We start from the raw sequence: 27,831 nt of genomic DNA on the forward strand, positions 1-27,831 counted from the left end.
AACTCACTGTGACCTGATATGTTGGAGTGGAGAGAGGCAGATCAAACAGGAGACGGAGGTTTGGCATAATTTCCTGAGGTTGATAACAAATGAACCCCTACAGAGAAGGAGACAAACCTTTTGAAGTTAGGGTGTGATGTGGGCCGTTTGGTCTCGGCACACTGGCTGGCCCTGGCCCCAGCACAGCCAGTTCCCTCTCCAGAGGCCCTAAGGACTGAAGTCTGTGAGAAGAGCACAATCCTGGGGAAGTGGAACCTGGGTTGTGACAGAAATGTAAAATTGGTTTTCCTTTAGGAAACTTCTGGAACCTGAATCAGGGGAGGCAATGATATGGGGATAAGGGAAGAAAGTCTTTTTAATGTATTTTCTGCATTGTTAGGTTAAGTCCTTACTGCAACCCCAGGTTTCAACCTGGACTCTCCTGGGGGCAAAAGCCTTCAGCTCTGCAACTGAGCAGTTGTTTGGAACTTAAGACCCTTTGAGGTTTGGGCCCAGTGAACGGGGGATTGTAGATACAGATTTTCCCCCATGAGTCTGACAAATGGGCACCTACACCACTGGAGCACATGTTTTTTTATCCTCACTCGAGGATATTTCTTTACTTTTTGTTCAGATAGAGTGGGAGGGAGAGAGAGAGAGAAACATCGACGCGAAAGGGACACATCAACTAGCTGCCACCCACACAACCCAACCACGACTGGGGACAAACCGCAACCGAGGTACGTGCCCTTAGCCAGAACCGAACCCGGGTCTCTCTGGACTGCAGGCCAATGCTCTAACCGCTGAGCCAACCTGGCCAGGGCTGGAGCACATCTTTAATGCATCCGGTGAATGTGGTTTCAGGTTCTAACAGAGGAGACAGCACCCCAGGCCAATGAGTTATTCCAAGTTAAACAACAGACAGTGAGCACTGAGCAAGACAGTGGCTCGCAGTCCTTACGTCCCCAGGCCCTTCAGTCTTCAGGCAGGATTAAGAGACTAAGGACTTGGAACTAGTGGACTTGAACCTGTTCTAGGCTTTTACTTCAGTCAGAATTCTTCATGGACATGACCCTAGTTTCCCAAACTGACCAATGAACCTTTCCAGAAGACCTACTTGTTACCAAAAGGACTCCTTGTCCTATCTATATGACAAGTGTTACTAGAAGTAAGTTGCTGGATAGATAAATGATGCAAAGACTAGGCCAGGGAGAAAGAAGTATGAGGATGAGAACTGACAGAAGACCAGAACTCTGTCCTGTGACAGAATTGGAAAAGTTAACTTCCCTGTCCTATGGAGGGACAGAGCATCTGTCAGTGCCGGCTGCTGGCTGTGCCAGGGTCTGCTCCCAGAATGGATGTCCCTTGGTATTCTATGATCTGGGGGAAAAGGGAGGGATGGGGTGGAGGTCTAATAGCATCTCATCTCGATCTGAAATGTCCTAGATCCAAAGCTGGGAGGAGATGGGCTGTGAAGAGCAGTGACTCTGGGGCAGCTTCTCTGCTTTCGGGGGAAGGGAGTAGGATGGACATGCGAGAGAATCAGCAAGGAAATAGAGTTTCCTGGATGGTGGAAGTGTGTGGAGAACCACCCTGCCAACCCCGCTGCTGGATGCCTGCTCAGACCTAGGCTTCACCCCGCCCCTGCTTCCCCACTCCCTCCATTTATCACAGCACTGAGGATGCGCTGCTGGGAAACATCCTGCCGAGAACTTCTGGTTCCTTGGCCTCTGGCCTCTTGTCCCCACAGCCTGCATGTAGTGCTGGGAGGTCAACAAACACACAAATAACAAAGGAAAGTTTGGTGAGGTTCCTGCGGAGCTCACTCTTTCCGGCCAGGGTGATTTCTGTAATGAGTGTGGTTTCTGCTGAGCATCTCGAGCCTTAGCTCCTTTCCCAATCACAGCTGCAAGTGCGGGTTTTTTAGAGAGTCAACATCATGGCTGTCTATTATTTATTTCACCCTTTCCCCTGTGTCTGCCTTAGACATAAGGACTGAGACAAATAGTACAATACCAAGGACCCGTTCTTTATCCCTCCCTGCCCCTTCTCCCTCTGCCCACCTCAAGATACAAGATAAATTCAAAATTGATCATGAGTGCTTTGACCCTTTCCCCTGCTCCCCACCAAAACCTCTCACCTACACCTCCAGCTTTCTACTCCACTGACGGAGAAGACCGCAATCTACCTCAGCTGGCTATAAGAGGTTGAGGAACAGGGATGGGTGAGGTGTTTGGTGCCTGGAAGTTCAGGCTGGGGTGGGTCGGGGGCTGCGGCAGGGTGCCCTCCTTGGTGATAATGATGGAATGCTGTGTGGAGGAGGAGGAAGAGGAGGCACGCCTGCCCGTCCTGGCCTGGACCTTGGGGAGGTAATGGACCACAGCTCTCAGCAGCTGGCCCCGGAAGCCCGGGCTGAGAAAGTTGTAAAGGATGGGGTTGACGACGCAGTGGAGCATGGAGAAGCAGTCGATGACATCGTAGAAGAAGTAGAGCAGGTGGGCCAGGTAGCAGTGGAGGGAGATGTGGGTCCCATGCAGTGAGAGCAGCAGCAGGGTCAACTGGTAGGGCAGCCAGCAGATGACAAAGACGGCCATGTAGGAGCACACCAGCAGGCAGAGGCGCCGGCTCTCGGGCCGTCCTGCCCGCCTAAGCCGGCAGGCTGTCAGCACATTGAAGACTGTGATGAGAAAGAAGGGCAGCAGGAAGCCCAGGACAGTGGTGGACAGGGTCACAATCAGAGCCCATATGCTGTAGGTTTCAAAAGGTGCCATGAAGAGGCACATGGGCTCAGAGCTCTCCACCAGCTGAATGTGGACCACCTCGGGCAGCGGAATGATGGCCGAGAGCACCCAGACGCCTGCACACACCGCCCGCCGAACTCGGAGCTGGCGGCACTGCCAGGAGGGAGAGGCGTTGGTGAGGGTGATGTAGCGGTCGATGCTGAGGCACACCAGGAAGAAGATGCTACTGTACATGTTGGCAAAGTAGAAATAGTGGGTAAAGCGGCAGGAGAAGCTGCCCCAGAGCCAGGTGTAGTCCAGCGTGACCTCCAGCATCCACACGGGCAGAGACAGGATCATGCCCAGGTCTGCTATGGCCATGTTGAGGATGTAGAGTCTCAACAGCCCCACCTGGCCCGAGCAGCGCCAGTTGACACAGATCACCAGGAGGTTCTCCACCAGCCCGACCACAAAGATGGCCAAGTAGAGGACAAAGAGGGCCACTCGTTTGGTGTTCTCACTGAGCTCAATGTGGCACTCGGGCATTGTGTGGTTGAAGAAATAGAGCAATTCGGTCCAGTTGTGGATCTCTCCAGTGTCCCTGGCAGGCCCTGCAGTGACTCCCATGGAGAGGCCAGACTCCATGCTGGCCGTGACTGACATTATGACCTGCAAATGCCTAGTGGGGAGAAGAGAGGGTTGGAAGAGAAAGGAGAGTTGGAAAACAGCCTTGTGTCCCTCAGATAGCAGGTCACTGGGACCAGGAGGCTTTGGGGAAAGATTCTGGGTCTGAAGAGTCAAGAAAGGGAAAGTGAGCGTTCAAACTGTGAGTAAATAATATACAACTCACTTGTCAGCTTTGACCCAAGAGCAGAGGTGCTTTGTCAAGGGGCCTCAGTGGTGGGAGAGACTAGAGCTGTTTCTGCCCAACCAAATTTCTTCCCAGCCTGGCCAGTGCCACCCTTCGCCAGCTTCATGTGGGCTGGCTCTGACCTCCACTTCTCTCCTGGCACTTCACACCTTGGCCCTTTCACAGTGGCCTTCCTCAGGAGGCTCTCGCTCTGTCTTGTCACTTGATCTGTGGGTGTAGGACACACACACGCACACAGATGCGTGCACGCGTGTGCATACCCCTTTAATTCACCCCCGGGAACATCTGTGGATCATGTAGGAAAGGCAGTTGTCTCCGAGCCCCATTCCCTTCTTCCCTGAGAGAGGGTGACACTCACCTGAGTTTCCTTAGGGCGCACCTCTGGTCCTGGAGGGCCAAGGGGTCTACACTGTTGGGGAGCTGCAAGGAGGCGGGAGGGTCTGTGGCCTTGAGGCTGGCTTTGCTCTGGGCTTCAGGGCGGTCCTTCTTTCTCATCCAGGAAGCAGTATCACTGGCTGAGGCTCTGTGGGAGAGAAGCGGGTTATTTTTCTGCCTTCCCCCAATCCAGTTAGAGGGGAAGTCACAGCAAAAAAAAACCCAGTGTGCCAGTGGCCAGTGACGGGGAGGAGTCAGGCCACAAGCATTAAAATCCAGACTCCTCACTCACTAGCTGTGAGAATTTACCTCTTAAAGTCCGGGTGGTCTTCTTTTGCAAAATGGGATAAAAGTATCTACCATTAGGGGTGTTGCATGAGAATTAGATGAGCCATCTAGGTGAAGTGCTTAGCACAGGGCTGGGCCTGTGTTTGATGCTTTACATAGGTATGTGTTTTCCACTCTAAATCAGCTTGAAATCGCACTCTCCCAATCTGTCTTCATTCCTACTAAAACAGAACTGGAGAGGGGTGGGAGGGCTAAAAAAAATCAGAAAATCAGTCAGACTCTTTGTCACCTTGGCCCTTCCCCTCCTGACTCACCCCACCCCCCGCCATTCTCCCCAGCCTTCATTAGGAGATCTGAGTTGAGAATCTGGAGAGAAAGGGAAGACTGGACGTGGGGTGGGGAGGGGCAACACTGAGCTTCGGGGAGATTCCTGGTTGGAGAGGACGAGAACTGCGAACTGCATTCTTTCCCCCGGGGCTCCAACTCGTGAGTGTGTGTGTATGTCTGAGAGAGGGAGAGATTGAAAGTCACTCAGCTTCTCTCTTCCTCCAGCCCATAGGGTAAGGCACCCAGAATGGACTGTATTGTGATATGACCCCCGAGGTACCCCTGTGGGGAGGAAGGATGGGCTTTATCATCCTCTGTGAGGCCCAGAGAGGTGCCTGTTTTACACAAGCCACACTGTGCAGAGGGCAGAGCCACCTGCAGCTGGGCCCTCGCTTTGAAAGATGTAGAGCAAGGGTGTGTGGGCTGGAGGGGATTAGATATATATATTTAATCAAGGTGAAATTCCCAAAACAATATCAACCATTTTATTTATTTTATTATTATTATTTTTTAATATCGACCATTTTATTTTATTTTTTATCCTCTCCCCAGTACACTTTTGGATTTATCCTCAGATAGAGCGGGAGGGACAGTGGGAGGAAGAGAGAGAGAAACATCAATGTGAGAGAGACACATCGAGTGGCCGCCACCCACACGACCTCAACTGGGGCCAGCGACAAACCACAACCGAGGTACATGCCCTTAGTGGGAACCAAACCCGGGTCTCTCTGGACCACAGGCCGACGCTCTAACTGCTGAGCCAAACTGGCCAGGGCTAATATCGACCATTTTAAAGTGTACAATTCAGTGGCATTTAGTACACTCATTTGGTTGTGCAACCACCACTTCTATCAAGTTCCAAAACATTTAATCACCCCCCAAAAGAAAACCCATGCCCATTAAGCACTCACTCCCTCTTCCCTCTTCACCTAGTCTCTGGCAGCCACCATTCCGTTTTCTGTCTCTGTGATTTTACCTGTTATGGATATTCAATATAAATGGAATCATACAATGTGTGACCTTTGTGTCTGTTTTTTTTTTATTTAGCTTAATATTTTTGAGGTTCATCTCCATTGTAGCATGTATCAGTACTTCATTCCTGTTTATGCCTGAGTAACAGTCCATTGCATGGATATAGCACATTTTGTGTACCCATTCAGGGAGCGGATTTTTATAAAGTTTGCTAATTAATTTTAATCTTCACCCAAGGATATTTCTCCATTGCTTTTTAGAGAGAGTGGAAGGGAGGGAGAAAAAGAGAGAGAAAGAGAAACATCAGTGTGAGAGAGACACATTGATTGGTTGCTTCCTTTAGGACCCAGACTGGGCTGGGGATTGAACCTGCAACCCAGGTATGTGCCCTTGCCCAGGAATCAAACCCATAATTGTTCTGTCTGAGGGCCAATGCTCTAAGCGCTGAGCCAAACCAGCTAGGGAATGACACCAACCACCTGGGTTAGTGTCAGACTCCACAGGTGTAAAGTCTCAGTCCCACAAGATTGTCCTCACTTTATTTTTATTTATTTTTTTATCCTCACCCGAGGACATTTTCCCATTTTTTTTGTTCAGACAGAGTGAGAGGGAGAGAGAGGAAGAGAGAGAGAGAGAGAGAGAGAGAGAGAGAGAGAGAGAGAGAGAGAGAGAGAAACATTGATGTGAAAGGGACACGTTGAGTGGCTGCCACCCGCACGCCCAACCAGGGCCGGGGACAAACTACAACGAGGTACGTGCCCTTAGCGGGAACTGAACCTGGGTCTCTCTGGACCGCAGGACGACGCTCTAACCACTGAGCCAAACCGGCCAGGGCTGTCCTCACTTTAGATGCCAGTCGCTAGCAATTGATCCCCTGGGTACCCACACTTCTTCCCACATGGCTATAAAGTCAATTTTGAAACTCCCCCTTAATTTCAGTAGTTTGCTGAAATGGCTCACAAGATCAGGGAAACATTTACTTACATTTACTGGTTTATTATAAAGGATACAAATGAACAGCCAGATAGAGAGGTAGGTACAAGGGTGGCGTCAGGAAGGGTCCTGAGCCTCTGTTCCCATGGGGCTGAGGTGCACCACACTCCTGGAAAGTGGATGTGTTCACAACCCGATCTCTGAACCTCATATTGAGGGATTTTTATGGAGGCTTCATCACCGAGGCATGTATTATTAATTTACATTAATTAATTATTAGTTGCCAACTTTGTGTGGCAACCTAGGATTGATTATTAATTTAATCTCCAGCCCACTCTCTCCCTATAGGATGGGGAGTGAGTCTGCAGGTTCCAAGCTTCTAATTGCTCCCATTACCCAGGAGCTAGGGGCAGAGATCAAGGTATCTGTCATGATGATCTGTGACGATATAAAATGTGGTTTACTTTGACTTTTCAGACAGTTCTACTCTCTCTCCTTCTCTTTAGGATCTCCGTTTCTAGCCTAAGGATATCTTTTTGAGTTAGCAGCCTTGCGAGAATTGTTCCTTCCTTCTCCATGCCTTTGACCCATAAGATGGAGAGTCCGCTAGACCAAACTCCCCTAGTTCTGGTCTCTGTACTGTCCACACTGACCACACATTTGGACCCATGGCCATTTTTATTCCTCTCAAGCCTGAATTAAAAAAAATAGATATTTTGCCCTGGCCAGTTTGGCTCAGCGGTTAGAGCATCGGCCTGCGGTCTGGAGAGACCCGGGTTCAGTTCCCGCTAAGGGCATGTACCTCGGTTGCAGTTTGTCCCCGGCCCTGGTTGGTCGTGCGGGTGGCAGCCACTCGATGTGCCTCTTTCACATCGATGTTTCTCTCTCTCTCTCTCTCTCTTCCTCTCTCTCCCTCCCACTCTATCTGTGCAAAAAATGGAAAAATGTCCTCGGGTGAGGATAAAAAAAAAAAAAAAAAGATATTTTTATTGATTTTTTAGAGAAAGAGGAAGGGAGAAGGAGAAAGAGATAGAAACATCAATGTGAGACAGAACCATGGATTGTCTGCCTCCTGCAGGTCCCCAACTAGGGATTGAGGCCACACCTGGGCATGTGCCATGACTGGGAATTGAACCAGTGACCTCTTGGTGCACGGGCCGATGCTCAACCACTGAGCCAAGACTGCATTTTAACGGCTCATGTCTCCTGTGTCTCTGAATCTTCCTCTCCATGACCTTTTCTCTCGGGTGAGGGGACATCGCCCCCGCAGCCTCACCTTCACCTGCTCCCAGCCCCCGCCCCTCAAGCCGCCAGTGTATGTGCAGTGTGACTGGAGGAAATGGTGGTGCACCGGCCTGGCAGAGGCACACAGGGAGATCTGCTCCCTCAGGAAGAAGTAAGTCATAGCTCTGCAGTTTTCATGTGGTGTTTATCTTGGGAGGGAGGAGGTGCGCAGCTGGAAAGGGAGAGGTTGGAAGGAAGGGAGAGAGGGAGGGGCTGAAGGAGCGGAGTAGGTCAAACGGCTCTGCTCCAGCTACAGGGGCAGCAGTGAAACAATTCCTGGAAATGTACTCTTTCTTCTTCCTCCTCCCTCCCTCCCCCTTTTATTTTTCAAAAAATGTAGACAAGACATTGTAATCAACAATCAGAAAGGAAGTAAGGTACCAAGGAGGAGTTATTGGAAGTCACAGATAAAGGCAGGCAGCTTCCCAGGGTTCGTTCGGGGTCAAGGGCTTGTGCCTGGAGGAAGTGGCAGGATTGGCTGTCCCAGGAATTCCCCCCAACTTTGTAGCCTTTGTGGCTTAGAACCCTACTTTGTGTGGCAAGGGCAGGTGGATTGTGAACAGGTCAAGGCTGAGGAGTTTGGCAACAACTGCACGCCCAGCTCCAGCCTGAGCTTCCAGAGGTCACTGAGTACAGAAGCCAAGTCCAGCCAGAGAAGTTGCTTTGCTCTCTGGCCACGGTTTCCTCCCACCAGGGAGGCAGTCCTATCTGCCCAGCAGCACCAGATATGGGGCTTCCCAGGCTCCCCAAAGAAGGATGTGGCCAGCAACTTTGTCCTTGGCTTGGCTCAGCTCTTTCCTGCTCATTCATGCTTCATGCAGACAGTGGAGTAACACTAGTTTGGGGACTAAACTTGGCTCTGACCCCTTGTTCCACCACTTAGTAGCTGTATGACTTCAGGCAAGTCACTTTGCCTTTCTGAGTCTCAGTCTCTTTATATGTAGAATGAGGATAATGATACTTCCTTCACAGGGCTATTGTATGGGATGAAATATGTAAAGTTTGGGCATAACTATGGCCCTGTTCTACATGGTGGGGGTGAGGAAACAGAGATCCTTATTGTGGACTTAATCTTGAGATAATCTCCACCCCCCGCCTTTTTCTCTGAAATGGATCAACACCAGCTTCTTTTATTTAGGTGTTTGGAATTGGTTTCTTATGTAGAAGGTCAAAAATATCCCCAAATGCCACTATGAATTACCACAGAAGAGGTGTAGTAACAGCTAACAATTATTGAATACCCACCTTTTGCCAGGAACCATTGCTTTTCATGCATCACCTCAACTAATCCTCCTAGCTTCCCTGGTGGGTGCCGTGGTAGGCAAGGCAGTGGAGGCACAGAGAGGTTGGGTCACTTGCCTGCGTCACAGTGCGAGTAGTTCAGTGAGCCCTGCCTGCAGTGATGCAGGACCAGGATTCCTGGCACATCATGGCTTTAGGTGGTCTGTGCACTCCCTGAGAAGAATACACAAAATCTTATTTGTTAAGTCCTTTTATATGGGGCTTAGAACCTTCCTTAATTTTTCAAATGGTTCCATGGTGTACAAAAGGTTAAAAATGACCGCCCTAGAAGAGTTTCTCATGGACGGGGCTTTAATAAAAAAAATTTTTTTTTTTTTTTTATCCTCACCTGAGGACATTTTTCGATATTTTGTTCAGATAGAGTGAGAGGGAGAGAGAGAGAGAGAAACATTGACGTGAGAGCGACACATCGAGTGGTTGCCACCCACACGACCCAACCAGGGCTGGGGACAAACTGCAACCAAGGTATGTGCCCTTAGCGGGAACCGAACCCGGGTCTCTCCGGACCACAGGCCAACGCTCTAACCGCTGAGCCAAACCGGCCAGGGCAATAAAAAATTTTTAAAAAATGGGGTAGGGCATACACTTCTGGGGAGGTGACTCAGCCCTGGAAATTCTGGGAAATTTCTTGAGTGAGGGGGAAGCCCTCTTCAGGAAGACTGAGAGAGGCATGGGATGATCTAGGGAGGGGTTTGAGAAAGGGATGGTGAATTGTCCTTGTTTGTTAACCCTTATCCTTCCACAAGATGAAGGACAACTTCCTCTCTGTGATTTCAGCGAGGTGGGGAACGGGGGCAGCGGGATGTGCACTGTTAGTCTAAGGACGAGGACGCTTAGAGAGACTGGAAGGGCCCTACGTACCATTCCGCTCAGGGAAACTGACAGCCTCCCCGTAGGCCTGAGCTCTTCCCCCCTCCTTTGGTTTCCCATCCCCACTGTTTCTCCCTCAGATTCTCCCACCTTCTGATTCCTAGCACCTGGCCCCAGGACTTTGCAGATGTGTTGATAGTCCCTTGCTGATTTCAGACTTATTCAGGTTTTTTTTTTGGTAATCATTTGATTTTTATAAATCTTGCTAATTTTTATTTATTTATTTATTTATTTATTTATTTATTTATTTATTTATTTATTTTAATCCTCACTTGAGGACATTTTTTTTATCTTTATTGTTGAATGTATTACAGATGTTCCTCATTTTTCCCCCATTGACCCCCTTCTCCCCACTCCTGCCCCCCTCCCTCACCTGAGGACATTTTTGCATTTATCTTCAGAGAGAGCAGGAGAGAGAGAGGGGGGAAAAGAGAAACATCAATGTGAGAGAGAGACACATTGAGTGGCTGCCACCCATACGACCCCAATGGGGGCGGGGCCAGACTGCAACTGAGGTACGTGCCCTTAGCGGGAACCGAACCCGGGTCTCTCTGGTCCACGGGCTGACGCTCTAACCGCTGAGCCAAACCGGCCAGGGCCAGACTTATTCAGTTTTGACTGACTTCAGTTTTGAGCACCTAATGTGTGCTGGGCAGAAATTCCCTTTGAATTCTCCTAATACCCTGACTTCCTAACGTTTTACCATTTTCATGACAACATGTGGATTCTTGGACTTCCTGAGAGTAGGAGTTGACAGGACTCAGTTCTCCTCCCTCATTATAAAGATGAGAGAAATGGGGACTTTGGGGAGTCTCACACTGCCGGACAATGCAAGAAATGCGGGTGAAAATGGAGAATGAAAGAGGACGTTGCAGTGCTATCTCCCTCAGCATGCTAGGCCCTGCCAGGTGCTGGGAACACAAACACGGAGACTCAGTCCCTTTCCTCCAGAGGCTGCAAGTCATCGGTCTAGCTAGCGTTCAGCACACTCAGGCACAGTCTGTGTTGCTACCTTAAAATGAAACCATTGCTTCAGGCTTTACCTGGAGCTTCTGGATTTTTGTCATTTCTCTTCCCCCAAAACAATGATCATTGAGCCATCTTGTAGCCCTCGAGGAAAGGTTTTCAAGAGGTTTGGGTCTACCTCCAGGAGTCCCCTCCAGAAAGCCAGGGAGCTGTGCACTGGTTAGGTCTCTGGTCTCTGATTGTACTTCTGGAAGGACACAAACCACTGATGCTTACTCCAGGCTCCACCAGGGCTCCCACTGGAGGGCGTTGCCACCAGGGAAGCACTGCATTGACAAACAGGTCCAGTGGAACTCAGCCTCAAAGTCCCTCAGCCTCCCCCAGCCTCAGCTCGTCAGGCCTCTTTTCCTCAGAAGGAGTCTGGTCCATTCTGGTGGACATGAGCAGGGCCTAGGCTCAATTGGGCCGGTGCCACAGGGGTGCCACGAGGAGGCTGCCCCACTCCCAGCTTTGTTCCACTCTCCCGTCCACCTCCTAATCCCTGCTCCTGCTGCCATGAGGTCTGTGGCTGACAGATCTTGATGTCTTTGGGACTGTCTCTTTGAATCTTGTAGAGAGATTTCCATGAAGCAAGGTGAACTATGGGGCCAGGGCACAGGTGGGGGGAGAGGGTGTCCTGTGCAAGTGCCAGGAGAGAGTGGCATTGACTGCGGCACATTGACTTGCCAATCAGTGCACCGGCCCTTCCCTGTCTATGAGGAAAGACAAATTTCCTCCCTTTTCTCTCTTCTCTCAGTTGTGAGCTCTTTCACAAGCCCGTGTCACCAGCCTAAACAGAACCCTAACACAGGTTGCATCAAGGTCAACCACAGACCTGTTCTCCACATTTCCCCACCCCTGGGATTTCAGGTCTATGTTACCGAACCAAACTGTTCCCAGATATTAGCCATATTTTATTCTTTTGTCTTTTATTCAATGTGGTTTTCTTCCTCTCTTTCACTCCGCTCTTCATTCTCTCTGTGTCTCTCTCTTTCCCTCATTGATAGTTGACCTGATAATGTCTGCAAGGACAGCATTGATGTGTGAACAGGCAAACATGGCTCTGTGATCCACACTGTGGTCTCACTAGATTTCATCAGCATCAGTCCTGCCTCATCAAATGTCCTCTACCAGGCAGGGGGCTGGGCCCAAGGAGTAAACCAGGAGGAAGGCATACTCTCTGTCACCAACAGCTTACAGGGTCAGCACTACCCCAAACTATGCAGACAGCATGTAGTTACCTGTTCTACCCTCTCCCCATGCCGCCTCCTCATACTGTCCTCACTCCGTTGGACATGAATTGGAAGCACAGCCTCGTCCTCACTGCAAGTTCTCAGCAGAGTGTTGCTCTCTCCCCTCTGTGTGCCCAGGACTCTGGGGCCTGGTGAATAACGCTGGCGTCTCTGTGCCCACGGCACCCAATGAGTGGCTGACCAAACAGGACTTTATGAAGATACTCGACATAAACCTGTTGGGGGTGATTGAGGTGACCCTGAGTCTGCTGCCCTGGTGAGGAAGGCGAAGGGCCCCGTGGTCAACGTCGCCAGCGTCATGGGTCGTGTAGTCTTGTATGGTGGGGGCTACTGCATCTCCAAGTTCGGTGTCGAGGCTTTCTCCGACTCCCTCAGGTACTGGACTGGGACAGGGGCCCTCCCTCGTTTCTTCTGCTTCTGTGCTTCTGGGGGAGCCTTTTTCAACGGGTTGACTTCACACAGCCTCAGAGATTCGTCCTTCCAGATCCTTCCCTTTTGCTTTATGCCAGGCATTCATTGGGAAGCATCTTTTAAAAAATTCTTGCTCGAGGATATGCTTTTATTGATTTGTAGAGAGGGAGGAAGTGGGAGAGAGAAAGAAATATTGAACTCACAACCTAGGTGTGTGCACTGACTAGGAATCGAACCCACGACCTTTTGGTGTACAAGACAATGCTCTAACTAACTGAGCAAACTGACCAGGGCTGGAGGCATTTTTTCTTGTTGTGCTAGATATTGGTTTGTGCCCCACACAATAGAGTTTGAATCAAACTCTATTGCCCACAGTCAGCAAGCGTCTGGGGCAGAATTTGAAGTGATATTATTCGGCTGCATAGCCCATCCCTGTACATAACTGCAACACATGATAATTGGGTCCCAGGAGCCCTGTTGGCAGTGAAGCCCCAGGGGGGCACTTATTCAGAGGAGCTTCTTCATCACATCCGCAGTAGAGACTCCTGAGGATGGCAGTGATGTGGGGGAGCTGAGACTGCAGGCAGAGAGATGCTCCTTGGAGGACAGATGGCCGGGGGGTTGACCTGGGTGGGAGAGAAGAGGGAGGGCATTTAGGAGTATGGGAAGATAGAATAGGCACAGTCTGGTGACCCAATGTGTGTGACAGAAATATGAGAAGGTAACATTTAAATGGTGCTTTGCCGCAGAATTGGTAGGATTTAGACAATAAGCAAATGAATGTTAAATATTTGGAAAAATACTCAGATTCTGTAGAGGGACAATACCATCATCCCGAGTTTTCTCCACCGGCTGCTGCACTTCACAACTCCGCACACATCCTCCTACTGCAATACTGTATTGGTGTTTTGTTTGTTTGTTTGTTTTTTAATCCTCACGCAAGGACACTTTTTGCATTTATCTTCAGATAGAACTGGAACAAGAGAGGGACGAAGAGAGAGAGAGAAACATCAATGTGAGAGAGACACATCGAGTGGCCGCCACCCGCACTACCCCAACCGGGCCGGGGACAAACTGCAACCAGGGTACATACCTCAGCTGGAATTGAATCCGGCCCGGGTCTCTCCAGACTGCTGGCCGATGCTGTAACCGCTGAGCAAAACCGGCCAGGGCTGTATTGGTGTTTTATTGGTATTTTTATCCCAGGTGCTTTGTGTTTTCTTTTCTAAGGTCTCTGAAGTCTTTGCCCTTCTGTCTGTGTACCTTGCAGGAGGATGCTCTCCCATTTGGGGTGAAGGTGGCCATGATCCAGCCTGGTTACTTCAAGACCCTTTGGTCCAGTACTGAAATAATTTCTAGGAGTTTAAAGGAGACATGGGATCGGGCCAGCCCGGAGGTCAAGGAGACCTGTAGGGAGAAGTTCCTGGCATCCAGTGAGTGAGCTGTGTGGCCCGTGGGGAGAGAAGCAACCCATTTTCTGGAAGCCTAGGTTCATAATTAGTACCTTCTACAGTCTTGGGTCCAACGTCTGTGCTCTGACTCACCCACAAACAGAGGACCTTTAGTTCCTTCTCCATGGCCCTGTGTGGTCAACTGGTCCCCTAAGGAAAGGATCCAGACTGTTAGACCTGGCAGCACTGTCTCATGTGAACCCCTCATTATGTTGAGGAGGAAACTGAGCCAGAGACAAAAGACACTGTGGACTCAGGGCAAGCGGTAGAGCAGGTGGCGTTCAGGCGCTTAGGTCTCTAGTGTTTGTGGAGGCTCCGGTTCATGTGTTCCAGATGTTCCCAGGAATAAAGCCCAGGGTGGCTTAGAGCAGAACTATGGTTCCTGGAGTAGGAGGAGGCACTCTCTAAGGAATTTGGCTAGATTTAATTCAGAGGGGTCATGATTTCTGAAATTTACTGTATAAATTGACTTTAATATGGGAGTGATAGGAGGCAAGAATACATCTGGATTATTTCTTCTTCAGGACTGATAATACTAATTGGATTGTTGGAGAAAAAGTTCACGCAGGATCCATTCTTGCTGACAGACTGCATGGAACATGCCCCGACCTCCTGCCACCTCCACAGCGAACCTCACCTGGCTGGGGTGCCAAGCTCACCTATCGCCCCATGAGATGCACACTCACCATCCTGGTGGATGCCACCATTTGCTGGAGCAAACCAAGGCCACCAAGACCACGTGACCAAAGTGTGGTGCATAGCAGGGCAGAGTTGGGTGCAAGGGAGGGGACGCATCAGAGGAAAGAAAATAGAGGCTCCCAGGTCACCAGGGGCACTGACCCCACCTCCCCCCACCTTCTGCCCTTGTTTTCCTGGCACATTACTCAGAACTCTGGGGTTATTAGCAGGAAAGAACCAATTTTCCCGCTGCAGAACAGGGACCCAATAGCACACATCTGTGCCTTGTTCCGTAAGCGGCTTCTAATGGCTCTGAGATGCATGACCCTCAAGACACCGTGAGGAGTACACACTTTGGGAGGGTGTGAGCAGCTGTGAGTTTTCAGCCCCCACGTCTTCCTCAAAGTGTGCCTTGAGCTTGCCAGTCTTCCCCTCCCACACGATGCAAGTGGCCTGGGGAGGAGACCCCTCCTTAGAAGATGCCTATGGACAGGGGTAAAGGTGTGTGACTTGACCACAGTCCTGACCCATCAGCCTCGGGTGCCAACTGAACAGGGTGGCCTGTCATCTGAGAGTGTTATGGATTCCTAGCTTTGGAGGAATCGTCCTTTATGGGGTCCACAGGAAATCAGTGGTAATAAAGAATTGTGTGTGAATATGCAATATTATTGTCCTAATTTTGTAAGAGATCTTCATTGTCCAAAGAAATGCCCGAAGGTCTCTTTCACTTTATTTATATGTAATATTGGAGCCAATTTTCCCAGTCACTGAGATTTCCCAATTGAATCCAAAATTATAATAGAAGCAGCACCAAAACAGGTTTTGGTATTTTACTTTCTCATATTTATAATTGAGACTCACTGCTTCCAATCATCAATATGCATTGAACATTTATTATGTACCAGGCACAATAGAACACTGCAGGAAACCATTTTTCCTGCTCTGAGGATCCTCTGTCCTGTGGAACAAAAAATATAACTCTCTTAATATGATCTTAGTTTGGTGTTTACTGAGAAAATACTCTCTAGGGACACCTTTTGTTGTAATTTAGCCCCATAATTCTCCAGAGAATCAAAGAAAAGGAAGGGTTTCAAGGCGATCAATGAGAGATCACTCAGGATAAGTAGCCATGATAGGCAGAATCACAGCCCATCAGAAGAAGTTCCTGTCCTAATTCCCAGGACTTCTGAATCTGTTACCTTGCATGGCAAAGGAAAATTAAAATTTCGGATGGATGTAAGATCGCTAATCATCTCATTTTATTACAGGGAGATTGACTGGATCATCCACGCAGACCCAGTGTGATCACAAGGGCCTTTGTAAGTGAAAGGGTGAGGCAGAAGAGCAGGTCAGGACCATGTAATGTGAGCAGGAGTCAACCTGCCTTGCTGCCTTTAAAGCTAGAAGAAGGTTGCAATAGCCGAGGACCGGGGCTCACCTCTAGAATCTGGAAAAGGCAAGGAAATGAATTGTTCCCCGGGGCCTTCCGAAAGGGATGCAGCCCTGCAGTTCCTTGAGCGTAGCTCGTGAGGCCTGTGTCAGACTTCTGACCAACAGAACTGGAGGACTACAAATGTGCTGTTGGGGGCCAGTTTGTCATGATTTGTTACAGCAGCAATAGAAAAAAGACAGTGGGGATTACAGGAAGATAGACATAATCTCACGACCAAGGAGAGATTTGCTGCAGTATATAGGATGAGGAAATAGTTTGTGAGGTGGCAGCAAAGGACCCAGAGGGGGAGACAATAAGTAGAGCCAAGATCATGTGTCTTTTTTTCCAAGAACAAGGCCACAGAAATAGAAATGGTTGGAGACTAGATAGAAAAAGAGAGAAGGCTGAAAAGGAAGGTACAGTAATGCTGTATACCTGACCAATAGAAAGAATAAGGATTAAGAAATTCAAGAAAAATTCAAGGTAAGGTTTAAGATGTCAAGAAATTCTTAAAAACCTACAGTGAATGCTACACATTGCCATTGTGGGTCAAAGACATGTTGTCTTCCTTAATTAGAAGATGCTGTACCCCAAAACTTAAATGATATGTGTTGCTTCATTGAGAGGGATTTTTTCCAAGGAGGAAAGGGGACTGGAACATGGCTGAAAACAGTAATAATCATATTAGTAGTATTTTTCTCATTACAATAAACTTTATTCTTTGGTAAAAGAATATTTGTTGCCAAGAAGTATAAGAAATTAAATATACATATAATTTCTTTTAGAGACGTTTTAGAAGCCAAAGACTAATCTACATGAAAAGCTGTAGAGAAAGTAGTTCTTAGCTTGGTCTCCGTTTTCTCTCTGACTTCTCAGCCACCAGCTGTTTTTCTCTCAGCACCTTCAGTGCTGGGCTCAATACCTGAGATCCCCTCCAAGAGGACCAGCGGCTCCTGCAACATTTTCATAAGCAACCGGGAGAGAATTCCTTTTCCCCATGGGTCATTCTGCTCCTTGCTCCATTGCAGACTCCTGCAGCTGCCATGTCATCGTAGCACTCCACCTACTCAGCCAGTTTGACCTTCCTCACCAGCTCATTTCTACCTCTCAGTGCGTGTTCTGGGTCTGGAGTAGGTGGTGTAGACAGAAGGGGAGAGAAAGGGGTGGTAACAAGGCTGAGACTCTGTTCCAGGGTCTCGATGCCCGTAGACTCTACCATCACTTTGATTCCTAGACTCCCTTGCCATGGCTTACCTGGTTAGTCACAGGGTCACTGGCTTCCGAGTCCTTTTCTCCCACTGGCACCACATCCCTTAGGTTTTCAGCTCATCTCATCACCTCCAGGTGCCTGGTCCTGAGAGTTGAGGGGAAAAGTCCTCAGGGGCTGATGGCTGGGGAGCTGGTATACCCTCAGTCCTTGAGTCCCACCATTCGCCTGGTCTCTGAGGAGAAGCAGGGCCTGTGTGCAGTGCAGCGGAGCTCCCCAGGAGGACCCTGGTATTGGCTTACATCTCAGAGAGCAGAAAAAACATCTACAATGACACGTTTTCTAAAGTACATGCTCTAAGAAAGAGGAGTGGGCACTCATTCCTTTACTGCACCAGTAAAATAAAAGTTAATTTTATTTGTTCTTCTTTGTATTGACATAACAGGTATCTGAAGGCCACCAAACAGATATTTTGGTAGCTGCATTATCAGCCTTGGAGCCCTTGGGTCTTTTCACTTCCAGCAAGTTGGGGGTTCATCCAGCATTTTTCTCCATACGAGGACCCTGCTGCCGCCTCCTTCAGGACACTTCAGCACAGCGGAGGTACATTCATCCTGGGGGGAAAATCCTTTTATTCTCACAACTGCTAATATGTAGACTCAACTAGCGGTGGAGAATTCCAAAAAGTTGCTGACATGGAATTTATTTGGTTTTGATTTGGAGGGCCTAGAACCAGTTGTTGTTGTTTTAATTTTAGAGAGAGAGGAAGAGAGAAAGAGAGAGAGAGAAATATCAGTGAGAGAGAACATCGTTTGGCCGCCTCCTACATCTCCCCTACTGGGGATTAGTCCCACAATCTGGGCATGTGCCTTGACTGGGAATCGAACCAGCGACCTCTTGGTGCATGGGTCGACGCTCAACCACTGAGCCACACTGGTGGGCAGAACCAGTTTTTGCTTTGAATCGATACCATAAATTTACCTTGATTGTCTTTGCTTTAGAATATAAGTTAAAACGTTTGCATGTGCCCAATGAGGTGACCCTGTCTCAGAGAGCCAAGGATGTAGACCCAAAGCAGGAAGAATCAGGTGCCTTCATGGAGGCCTGCAATGGAATGTCCTGAGAAGCATTTGAGAGAGAAGTTGCATCATCGTTACCCCCACTTTCTTCCACAAAAGTCAGGTGTAAGTGCTTCCTTTTCAAGGTTTATCACGATATCAAGGATCACAGGATTAGACAAACAAGGAGACATTGGTATAATACTGGTAGGGCCCAGGTCCTCTCCTCAGGGACATCAAGCCTCTCCCCAACCACTGTCCTCTATCGCTCCTCTCCTTTAGAGTCACCATCCTCCATCTTCTGCCACCCCCCAGGTTCGCCAACCCAGATCCCCTCCACACACCCCTCCAGTAGAGAAGAGTAAGAGTCACTGCTGGACTCTTAGCTTCATTTTCCGCTAACCTTTAATGAGCACCTACTGTGTGCTGGGCAAGAATTCCCTTAATTTCTCAGTGCTTCCTATGTCCCCAACTCTCTCTGTCTCCATTATTTTCACAATGTTCTGAATGTGGACTCAACAGAGAGGGCATTTTTACATATTGATACAGAATCTGAACTGAGTACAAAAACCTTGCCAGGTAAGTGCCTTAGGTTTCCTTCTTTACTTTAAAATCAAGGATACAGACCCTTTAGGGCAGTGGTTCTCAACCTTCCTAATGCCATGACCCTTTAATACAGTTCCTCATGTTGTGGTGGCCCGGACCATAAAATTATTTTTGTTGCTACTTCATAACTGTAATTTTGCTACTGTGATGAATTATAATGTAAATATCTGATATGCAACATGTATTTTCATTGTTACACATTGAACAGAATTAAAGCATAGTGATTAATCACAAAACAATATGTAATTATATACTGTGAAATATTTATTTCTAATTACAAATAAATGAAATTTTGTCTTGAAGCATGGTGTAGCATGGGTAACAGTCTTAATTTAACAACAGTAAACTGCATTGCTACATTTTGCTACAGTATGGGTAAAAAGCCAACATCAGTGCGAAGGTTGAGATTGCTTCTTTCTCACCAGGTCAGAAATTCACGGGGCAGTCTTTGCGAGAACACAACAAAGATCATCTTGCACAACAAGTCTACTTCTGTATTTAGACTTGGTACCCAACAAGCTGGAAAACCTTGTTTCACAAAGATATGTTGTTGGAAATGGAAGAAGAAGGTGCAACACAGTCTCAGACAGAACAGGATATGACTGCAAACACTTGACCCAGAATTTTGTAAATGACATTGTAGAGAAATCAGTACTTGCTGCATCACCGTTAATAAGTTCAATGAACTACTGTTGGGCTGTCTCAGGAACATCTTCAACTTTGACTGTGAATGGGCTTCTGGCAAGTACAAATGGGGTGTCAGGTATATTTGGAAAGTACGATGAAATTTCGTCTGCAAGCATCTTTTCACAGAAATTATCATTGTAATCCTTTGGTTTGGTTCAATGTCATGTTCCTCAAAGAAAACAGATAAGGTAGGCAACGTGTGAATTTTATTTTCATTCAATTTTTTGTGCCAAAGCTGAAGTTTCATTTGGAACGATCAGATCATTACAGACAAATCGAGCCATGTTGTATTTGGTCCTTGCAGTGATAAATTCAACTCATTAAAGATGGCAAAGATGTTAACCAAGTAAGCTATTTTCTTCAGCGCACTTTTATCACTGAAAAGTGCTTCGAGCTGCTGTCTTACTTTCTGAAAAAAAAAGTTTTGAGTTCATCACAAAGCTCAAAAACACGTTTTAAAGCTTGTCCTGTCATCAATCATCTCACTTCAGTGTGAGATAGCAGAGCATTGTTCGGCACATGTAACTTCTTGAACAGTTGCAAAAACAGTCATCTATTTAAAGTGCTCGCTTTGACAAAATTGACAGAACTTATGATGCTTTTCATTACTTCTTGTAACTCTTGTGGCAGCACCTTCATTGCTAATATTTGCCGATGAATCATACAGTGAGTTCCGATGACTTTTGGTGAGTCATTCAGTACCAAACGTTGAAATCCAGATCGACATCCTAGCATAGCTGGAGCACCGTCTGCGCAAACACCAGAAACCTTTTGCCAAGAGATCTTATGTTCTCTCAGAAGTGAACCAACTGTGTGAAATGCATCACGTGCAGTAGTTGTTGTTTTAAGAGGTTTGCAAAAAAGAAACTCATCTTTAAAGTTGCCATCATTAATAGACCTCATGTAAACCCGTAACTGTGAACAGTTTGCAACCTCTGTAGATTCATCAAGCTGGATGCTAAACATTGGAAGTGGAGTAGATTTAATTTCCTGGATTACCTGTTCAAGAATATCAGCAGACATGTCATCTATTCTTCTGTGGACAGTGTCGTTAGATAAGGAAATTGCACTCAATTTTGTAACAAATTGGTCTCCGATCATAACTCGAACAATGTCTTTGGCCACTGGCAACAGTAAATCCTCAGCAATGGCGTGAGGTTTCATAGCTCTGGCAATTCTGAGTGCCACGAGATATGAAGCTTCAATGGCTGCTACGTTTTGTTTGTGGTGCTTGTCACCAGTATCGTCTGGTTTTCTTGAGTCCATCAGCTTTGCTTCCAAAATAGTTGGTATCCTTTTCAGCAAAGCTCGGATGCTTGCTATCCAAATTGTTTTAGTATGTTCGGCTTTATAGATTCACCTGATAGAAGTTCACAACAAATAACACATTGCGGTTTCTCAATTCCTGCAGTAATTATTGAGGTGAAACCATACTGTAAAAATCCTAACTATATATTTTTTTGTTAACATTCTTCTCTACATGATCCATTGTTATGGTATGGTTTGCTAATGAAAATAATATATAACAATAGCTTTAACAATACAAAAGAGGATACATGGCATAGTTAAGTTCATTAAAGTTTCCCATGATTTACCATTCTGTGTTGTTTTTTTGTACATACCTGATTCTATCACAAGGGGGCAGTATTCACATCAACCACAGCTGAATATCAAAAGACCGAGCCTTGGCCTGTTGGCTCAGCAGTTGGAGCATTGGCCTGCGGACCAGAGAGTCCTGGATTTGGTTCCCTCTAGGGGCACATGCCAAAAAAAAATTCGCCCTGGCCAGTTTGGCTCAGCGATTAGAGAGTCCCAGGTATGGTTCCTGCTAAGGGCATGTGCCTCGGTTGGAGTTTGTTCCCGGCCCCAGTTGGGGTCGTGTGGATGGCAGCCACTTGATGTGTCTCTCTCAGACATCAATGTTTCTGTCTCTCTCTTCCTTCCTCTCTCCCTGCTGTTCTATCTCAATATAAATGCAAAAATGTCCTCGGGTGAGGCCAAAAAGACCAATCAGCATCCAGATTAAGTTCCCATGGTACAGCTATTTTATTTCTGCAGTAGTTGATGATTTTACAGTACATGATTTTACATTTGCCCAATAATTATAATTCATAAAGTATTGTTTTGCCTCCAATACTGTTGCTTTCAACACAGTAGCTGCTTTTAACAGAGTAGCTGCTTTCTACACAGTAGCTGCTCTCTACACATGTGTGACTGGTCCGCATAAATACATTATGGCGTCAACCTTGTCACATACACTTGTATTTGTACAGGGTGTTTGTGATGGGGTTGGCGAGATGACGTCATTATGTCGGGTACTCGTATGTGGGCTTGTCTGCATGTGGGCGGACTTGTACTTGGGGGTCAGAGCTGCACTCAGAGTCCAAAGTATGGACTCTGACTCAAGGGTGCCAATTTGACAAGATGGAACAATGGTGTTGCAAAAGAAGTCCAGTGCAAACCAGCCCAAGTCCTCACCCTAGACCCTGGGAAGAGCTCCATTGCTCTACCTTCCAGGCTCCAATGGACCTGTCAGGGGCTGAGACCCATGCTATGAGACACCGTGGGGTGCCACAAGGACACTGACCTCAACCTTTTCTTTGGCTATTCTGGACCTTTCTGAGGAGCACTGGGTCAATGACTTTCCACCAGCAACTCTCATCGACTGCAGGGCCAGACCTTCACACCTAAAGGCAGGGGTGCATCTCCATGTTTTTGGATCCACACTCCAGGAAGTGGGGCTGTGTACCTATAAAATTGGAAACAAACTTGTACAACTAACCCTCCCTCCCTTCCCTTTCCAGAACCCTTTTTAGTTTACAATGCAACCCCCTCTTTAGAGACCCAGACAAGGAATAGAAGGGGGAATGTGTAGAGTCTGTTCTGACTTTTTAAAAATATATATTTTTATTGATTTTTAGAGAGAGAGGAAGGGAGAGGGAAAGAGAGAGAAAAACATTAATGAAAGAGAACATCGATTGGCCACATCCTGTACACCCCACACTGGGGATTGGGCCCACAACCGCATGTGCCCTGACTGGGAACCGAACTGGTGACCTCTTGGTGCATGGGTCCACGCTCCACCACTGAGACATACTGGCTGGGCGACGTTCTGACTTTTCAGGGAAGTCCCCGATAAGACTCTGTGGAGCCGCCAGGGGGCAGGTGTCTCTGTTCCAGCACTCATATTGCTCAAGTGTGCCCTGGAGCCTGGCCAAGCTGCTGCCCTTGTGAAAGATATCCTGCAGAGCTTCACAGTGGTGAGACGCCATCAGAGAAGCCATTTCTGCCACGCCTCTGAAGGATTTCTCGTCTAGTTCCTGTAGCTCCCAGGAGAGTGAGTGTCATTGAGACGACTTTTCTCTCTTATTGCTCTCTCCTGAACTTCATGTGATTATTCTCAACTGGAATGGACTCTGAAGCTCCGGACAAACACCAAGCAGTTATATAACTTCCAGGGCTCACAAGAGTGAAGCACAAATCACATGTGCTGGGAGATTTCTCTGTTTCCTGGCCCTTGAAACGCTGTGGTAGAAGGACTGTGGTCGCTAAGGAAGAAAATCTCCAGTTGCTTCCAAGAAATCACGATTTATCTTTTAGCAGCATTTGGTGTCTGGTCAGGGTTTGCTTGTCAGTGGCCTTGAGTGATTCCAGGGCCATTTTCTTCCTCCTTGCTTTCTTCTTTCTCTGTTCTGGGAAGGTTTTCTAGGAGGGTGCTGACAGCCACACCGGGAAGCGGGGACAGTCTGGTTTCTGCAGGACCAGCTGGTGCCATCTTGCTGCCACCTACCACCTTGAGGGACACACACTTTCAGGACTACACATGGACAAGCTCCTATGGACAAGCTACAACTAAAGGCTGAACCTATGCCCCGTCTGTCTTTTCTGCTTGCCGGCATAGTTCTGGGACATTGGAGTCTGTGGTTTCTTCAAGGAAACCTCTCCTTCCCTCTCCAGTGCCTCTACACCCAGGCTCACCCAGGTATTTCAAGGTGCACTGGGTCACACTTAGCACTGAGCTGCATGAACACAATGCAAGCCTGATACCTGGAGATTGTGGGGGAGGTGAGTCTCACTCATGACCTCCAGGCTCTGTCGACTCTGTCAGACATGTAGCCGGCTCCCAACAATCTCTTGGCTCAGGGAGTATTCCAATTACTGAGGTTACTTTGACTAAACAGGTTCAGCTGGAGAGCACACAGTGACTTTCCCAATCATCATTTATGGAGCAAAACAATAATTTACCAATCATCAACATGCCAGCACACAGTTATTGGGGTTCACAGTCCTTCCTGATGAAGTTAAGGACCCATCCTCGGTCCCTATTTAAGTGGGTCCAGAGTCTGTGTCTGGGTGTGGATTCTGCATGTGTGGCTGGCAGGGCAGAGCCTCAGCACAGGGTGAACCGAGGGCCATTTGACCAGACACCCAGAGCTGGGACAGGCCATCTTCATGGAGTGAGAAGGTAACAGCTGTTGGAGCCTCTTTCCACAGGTCCTTCCTTGCCACCCTCCCAGGTGCCAGGAGAGCTTTCACTGAGCATGTCTGCCCCATTCCCTTCTCTTCTTCGCCTCCGAGGTAGTCAGACACCCTCTGCTGTCTCCAGAACATTTTTCTGCCCCTATGCGTTTCTAGGTCAACAGAGGACCTTATACTCTTTTTCCTTCTCTTTCTAATCTAGAACTTAGTTTTCTAAACCGAGCTTAGTTTTCTCAGGAATGAATTCTGTGCTGAGCCAAATGAGAAGAACCCAGGCTCAAAGGCTATGCTACCTGCCAGGCCACACAGTAGGTGGAGCAGAGCTGGATATCGAGCTCACCTGTGTCTTGATTCAATGTGTGTCCTCTTTGTGAAAATCTCCAGTAGGTCAGGGAGACAAGGGTTCCAGACACGAACAGGAAGAAGGTAAGAAGGCAGTTCTGGACCTTGAGACCTTGAACATAGGTTGCTCCAATTTAGGGCAGGTTGATGTGGGGAGAGGCGGGTGGAGGGAAAGAGTGAAGAGTGGGAGAACCAGGAGAAGGTGGTTGGGAAAACTATCCTCAGGGCAAGAGGTTGCCTGAAAAATGCAATCTTATCTATTACAAAGAGTGTAAGTATACCAAAGATCATAGGGGACTGAGCAAGAATCATTAATAGTTATCAACCACACTGAATAGGAAGAACCAGAGGACTCCACGTCAGAGAGCCTGGAGGTGGATGTGCCAACTCATACCCTGTACAGTCTTAGTTCTCCTGACTGAACACTGACCACGTTCTTGTTTCCCCCTTCCCTGCCGCATATCCTCTGCAAAGCCATGTGGCTGTACCTGGCGACTCTCGTGGGCCTCTACTACCTTCTGCGCTGGTACCGGGAGAGACAGGTGGTGAGCCGCCTCCAAGACAAGTATGTCCTTATCACGGGCTGTGACTCGGGCTTCGGAAACCTGCTGGCCCGGCAGCTGGATCTGCGAGGCTTGAGGGTGCTGGCTGCATGTCTGACAGAGAAGGGGGCTGAGCAGCTGAGGGGCCAGACGTCAGACAGGCTGGAGACAGTGATCCTGGATGTCACCAAGACAGAGAGCATCGCTGCGGCTACCCAATGGGTGAAGGAGAGAACGGGGGACAGAGGTACCACACAGATTTCTCAAGTCTGTTTCTTCTCTCTTTGTGCCTAGAAGACCTCTAGTCTGCTACCTGGGGAAGATTCCCAACATGTTTTCTAGGATTTGAAGTCATACTAGCTTTCTTCCCCTCACCCAGCTTACCAGCTGAGCCCCTTTTCTTCCTACTGACCTCCCTCCCTCTGGCAATCACCATACTGTTGTCTGTGTCCATGAGTACATATATATATATTTTTTTTGGTGGTATGTGCTCCTAGAGGGAACCGAACCTGGGACTCTCTGATCCAAAGGCCGTCGCTCAACCGCTGAGCCAACCTGGCCAGGGCCATGAGTATTTCTTACTTTTTAAAAATCCTCACCCAGGGATATTTTTTATCTATCTTTAGACAGAGTGGGAGGGAGAGAGAGAGAGAAACATCTACTCGAGGGAGACACATTGACTGGTTGCTGCACGACCCCAATCAGGGCCAGGGATCGAACCGCAGCCGAGGTACGTGCCCTTGACCGGAATCGAACCCGTGACTCTTTGGTCCTCGAGTGATGTTCCAACAGCCAGAGCCATGAGTATTTCTTTTTGTTTTCCCTCTGCCTAACCCTTTCCCCTTCTCACCCAGTCCCCAGTGCCCTCCCCTCTGATAGCTACTATGCTCTTGTGATCACTATAGCCTTTTAGTATTGTTTGATATCACATAGCGTGATAATTTCAAATTTGTTCATCTTTTTCAAGATTGTTGTAGATAGTCAAGGTCTTTTGTGATTCCTTATATATTTTAGATTTATTATTTCTAGTTCTGTGAAAAATGCCAATGGTATTTTGATAGGGATTGCATTGAATCTAGATTGATTCCAATAGTATAAACATTTTAACAAGGTTAATTACTTTAAAAAATTCTTTTTTCTTTATTGATTTTAGAGAGAGAGGAAGGGAGAGGGAGAGAGATACAAACATCGATGAGAGAGAACATCGATCGGCTGCCTCCTGCATGGCCCCCACTGGGGATTTGGCCCACAACCTGGGCATGTGCCCCGGCTGGGAATCGAACCAGCAACTTCTTAGTGCATGGGTCAACGTTCAACCACTGAGCCACACCGGCAGGCTTAGGTTATTTAGTTCTATCCATCAGCATAGTATATGCTTCTATTAATTTGTATCTTCTTCAGTTTTTTTCTACAGTGTCTTATAATTTTCTGAGTTCAGGTCTTTTACCTCCTTGGTTAAATTTATTCCTAGGTATTTTATATTTTTAAATGAAATTTTAAATGGAATTGTTTTTTTAATTTCTCTTTCTGTGTGTTTTTGGTGTATAAAAATGCTACCGAGCTCTGGTTGGGTGCTCAGTTGGTTGGAGCGTTGTTCCATGCACCAAAAGGTTTCAGGTTCTGTTCCCTGTCAGGGCACATATCTTGGTTGTGTGTCTGACCCTTGGTCGGGGCGCAAAAGGGGGGCAACTGACTGATATTTTTCTCTTTCTCTTTTTTTCCTTTCCTCTTTCTAAAACCAATAAACATAATCTTGGGTGCGAATTTAAAAAAAAAATTTTAAATGCTATCAATAGCTGAAGATTAGTTTTGTTTTGTTTTTATCCTCACCTGAGGACATTTTTCAATTTTTTGTTCAAAGAGAGTGGGAGAGAGAGAGAGAGGAAGAGAGAGAGAGAGAAACATCGACGTGAAAGGGACACATCGAGTGGCCGCCACCTGCACAACCCAACCAGGGCTGGGGATAAATTGCAACCGAGGTACATGCCCTTAGCAGGAACCGAACACAGGTCTCTCCAGACTGCAGGCCGACGCTCTAACCGCTGAGCCAAACCGGCCAGGGCTGAAGATTAGTTTTTTAACACGCTACCTTTACTGAATTTATTTTTCAGTTCTAATAGTCTCTTTGTGGACTCTCTAAAGTTCTGTCTGTATAATATCATGTGATATGCACACTTTCTTTTTGTTTTTAATGGAAGATTTTATTTATTTATTTATTTATTTATTTATTTGTATTGATTTTAGAGAGAGAGGAAGGGAGAGACAGATAGAAACATCAATGAGAGAGAACATCGACTGCCCACCTCCTGCATGCCCCCCACTGGGGATCGGGCCCTCAACCTGGGCATGTACCCTGACTGAGAATTGAACCGGTGACTTCTTGGTGCACGGGTCAACGCTCAACCACCGAGCCACACTGACTGGGCCATATGCACCCTTTCTAATTAGATGTCTTTTATTTATTTTCTTGTCTGATGGTAGGACTTCCAAAACTGTCTTGAATAGAAGTGGTGAAAGTGGACACTCTTGTCTTGTTCCTGATCTTAAGGAAAACAAAATACTTAATTTTTAATAATAGAGAATATTCTGTCTTTCTGAGTGACATTTACTAAGGCAGTATCTTATGGCATACTGTGAAATTGTTTCCTGTATTTGATTCATCATATTCAGCATAGATGATGTCTTGGCTGCCATCTCTCGGCCTGCCAGGATCTGTGCAACGCAATGAAACTATAAGCACAAGCTGCTTGGAGTCAGGG

The 27,831-nt window shown here is 47.5% G+C and overlaps 2 protein-coding genes and 1 pseudogene across 2 annotated transcripts; 2 read left to right on the plus strand and 1 right to left on the minus strand.

Moving 5' to 3' along the window:
* Positions 1-2,168: 2,168 nt before the first annotated feature.
* On the minus strand, positions 2,169-3,968 carry GPR182 (G protein-coupled receptor 182). Its single transcript, XM_036253102.1, has 2 exons — positions 3,929-3,968; positions 2,169-3,378 (listed from the first exon to the last, which is right to left on the minus strand). The coding sequence occupies exon 2, from the start codon at positions 3,360-3,362 to the stop codon at positions 2,169-2,171; it is 1,194 nt and encodes a 397-aa protein (XP_036108995.1). The 5' UTR covers positions 3,363-3,378; positions 3,929-3,968.
* Positions 3,969-8,763: 4,795 nt separating this feature from the next.
* LOC118623750 lies at positions 8,764-17,206 on the plus strand (annotated as a pseudogene).
* Positions 17,207-24,713: 7,507 nt separating this feature from the next.
* On the plus strand, positions 24,714-25,377 carry LOC118623751 (17-beta-hydroxysteroid dehydrogenase type 6-like). The gene is made up of 2 exons (XM_036251535.1): positions 24,714-25,319; positions 25,367-25,377. The coding sequence occupies exons 1-2, from the start codon at positions 25,007-25,009 to the stop codon at positions 25,375-25,377; spliced, it is 324 nt and encodes a 107-aa protein (XP_036107428.1). The 5' UTR covers positions 24,714-25,006.
* Positions 25,378-27,831: the final 2,454 nt, after the last annotated feature.

The sequence above is a fragment of the Molossus molossus genome, unplaced genomic scaffold (assembly GCF_014108415.1).
Source record: "Molossus molossus isolate mMolMol1 unplaced genomic scaffold, mMolMol1.p scaffold_m16_p_10, whole genome shotgun sequence".
NCBI classification, from domain to species: domain Eukaryota; kingdom Metazoa; phylum Chordata; class Mammalia; order Chiroptera; family Molossidae; genus Molossus; species Molossus molossus.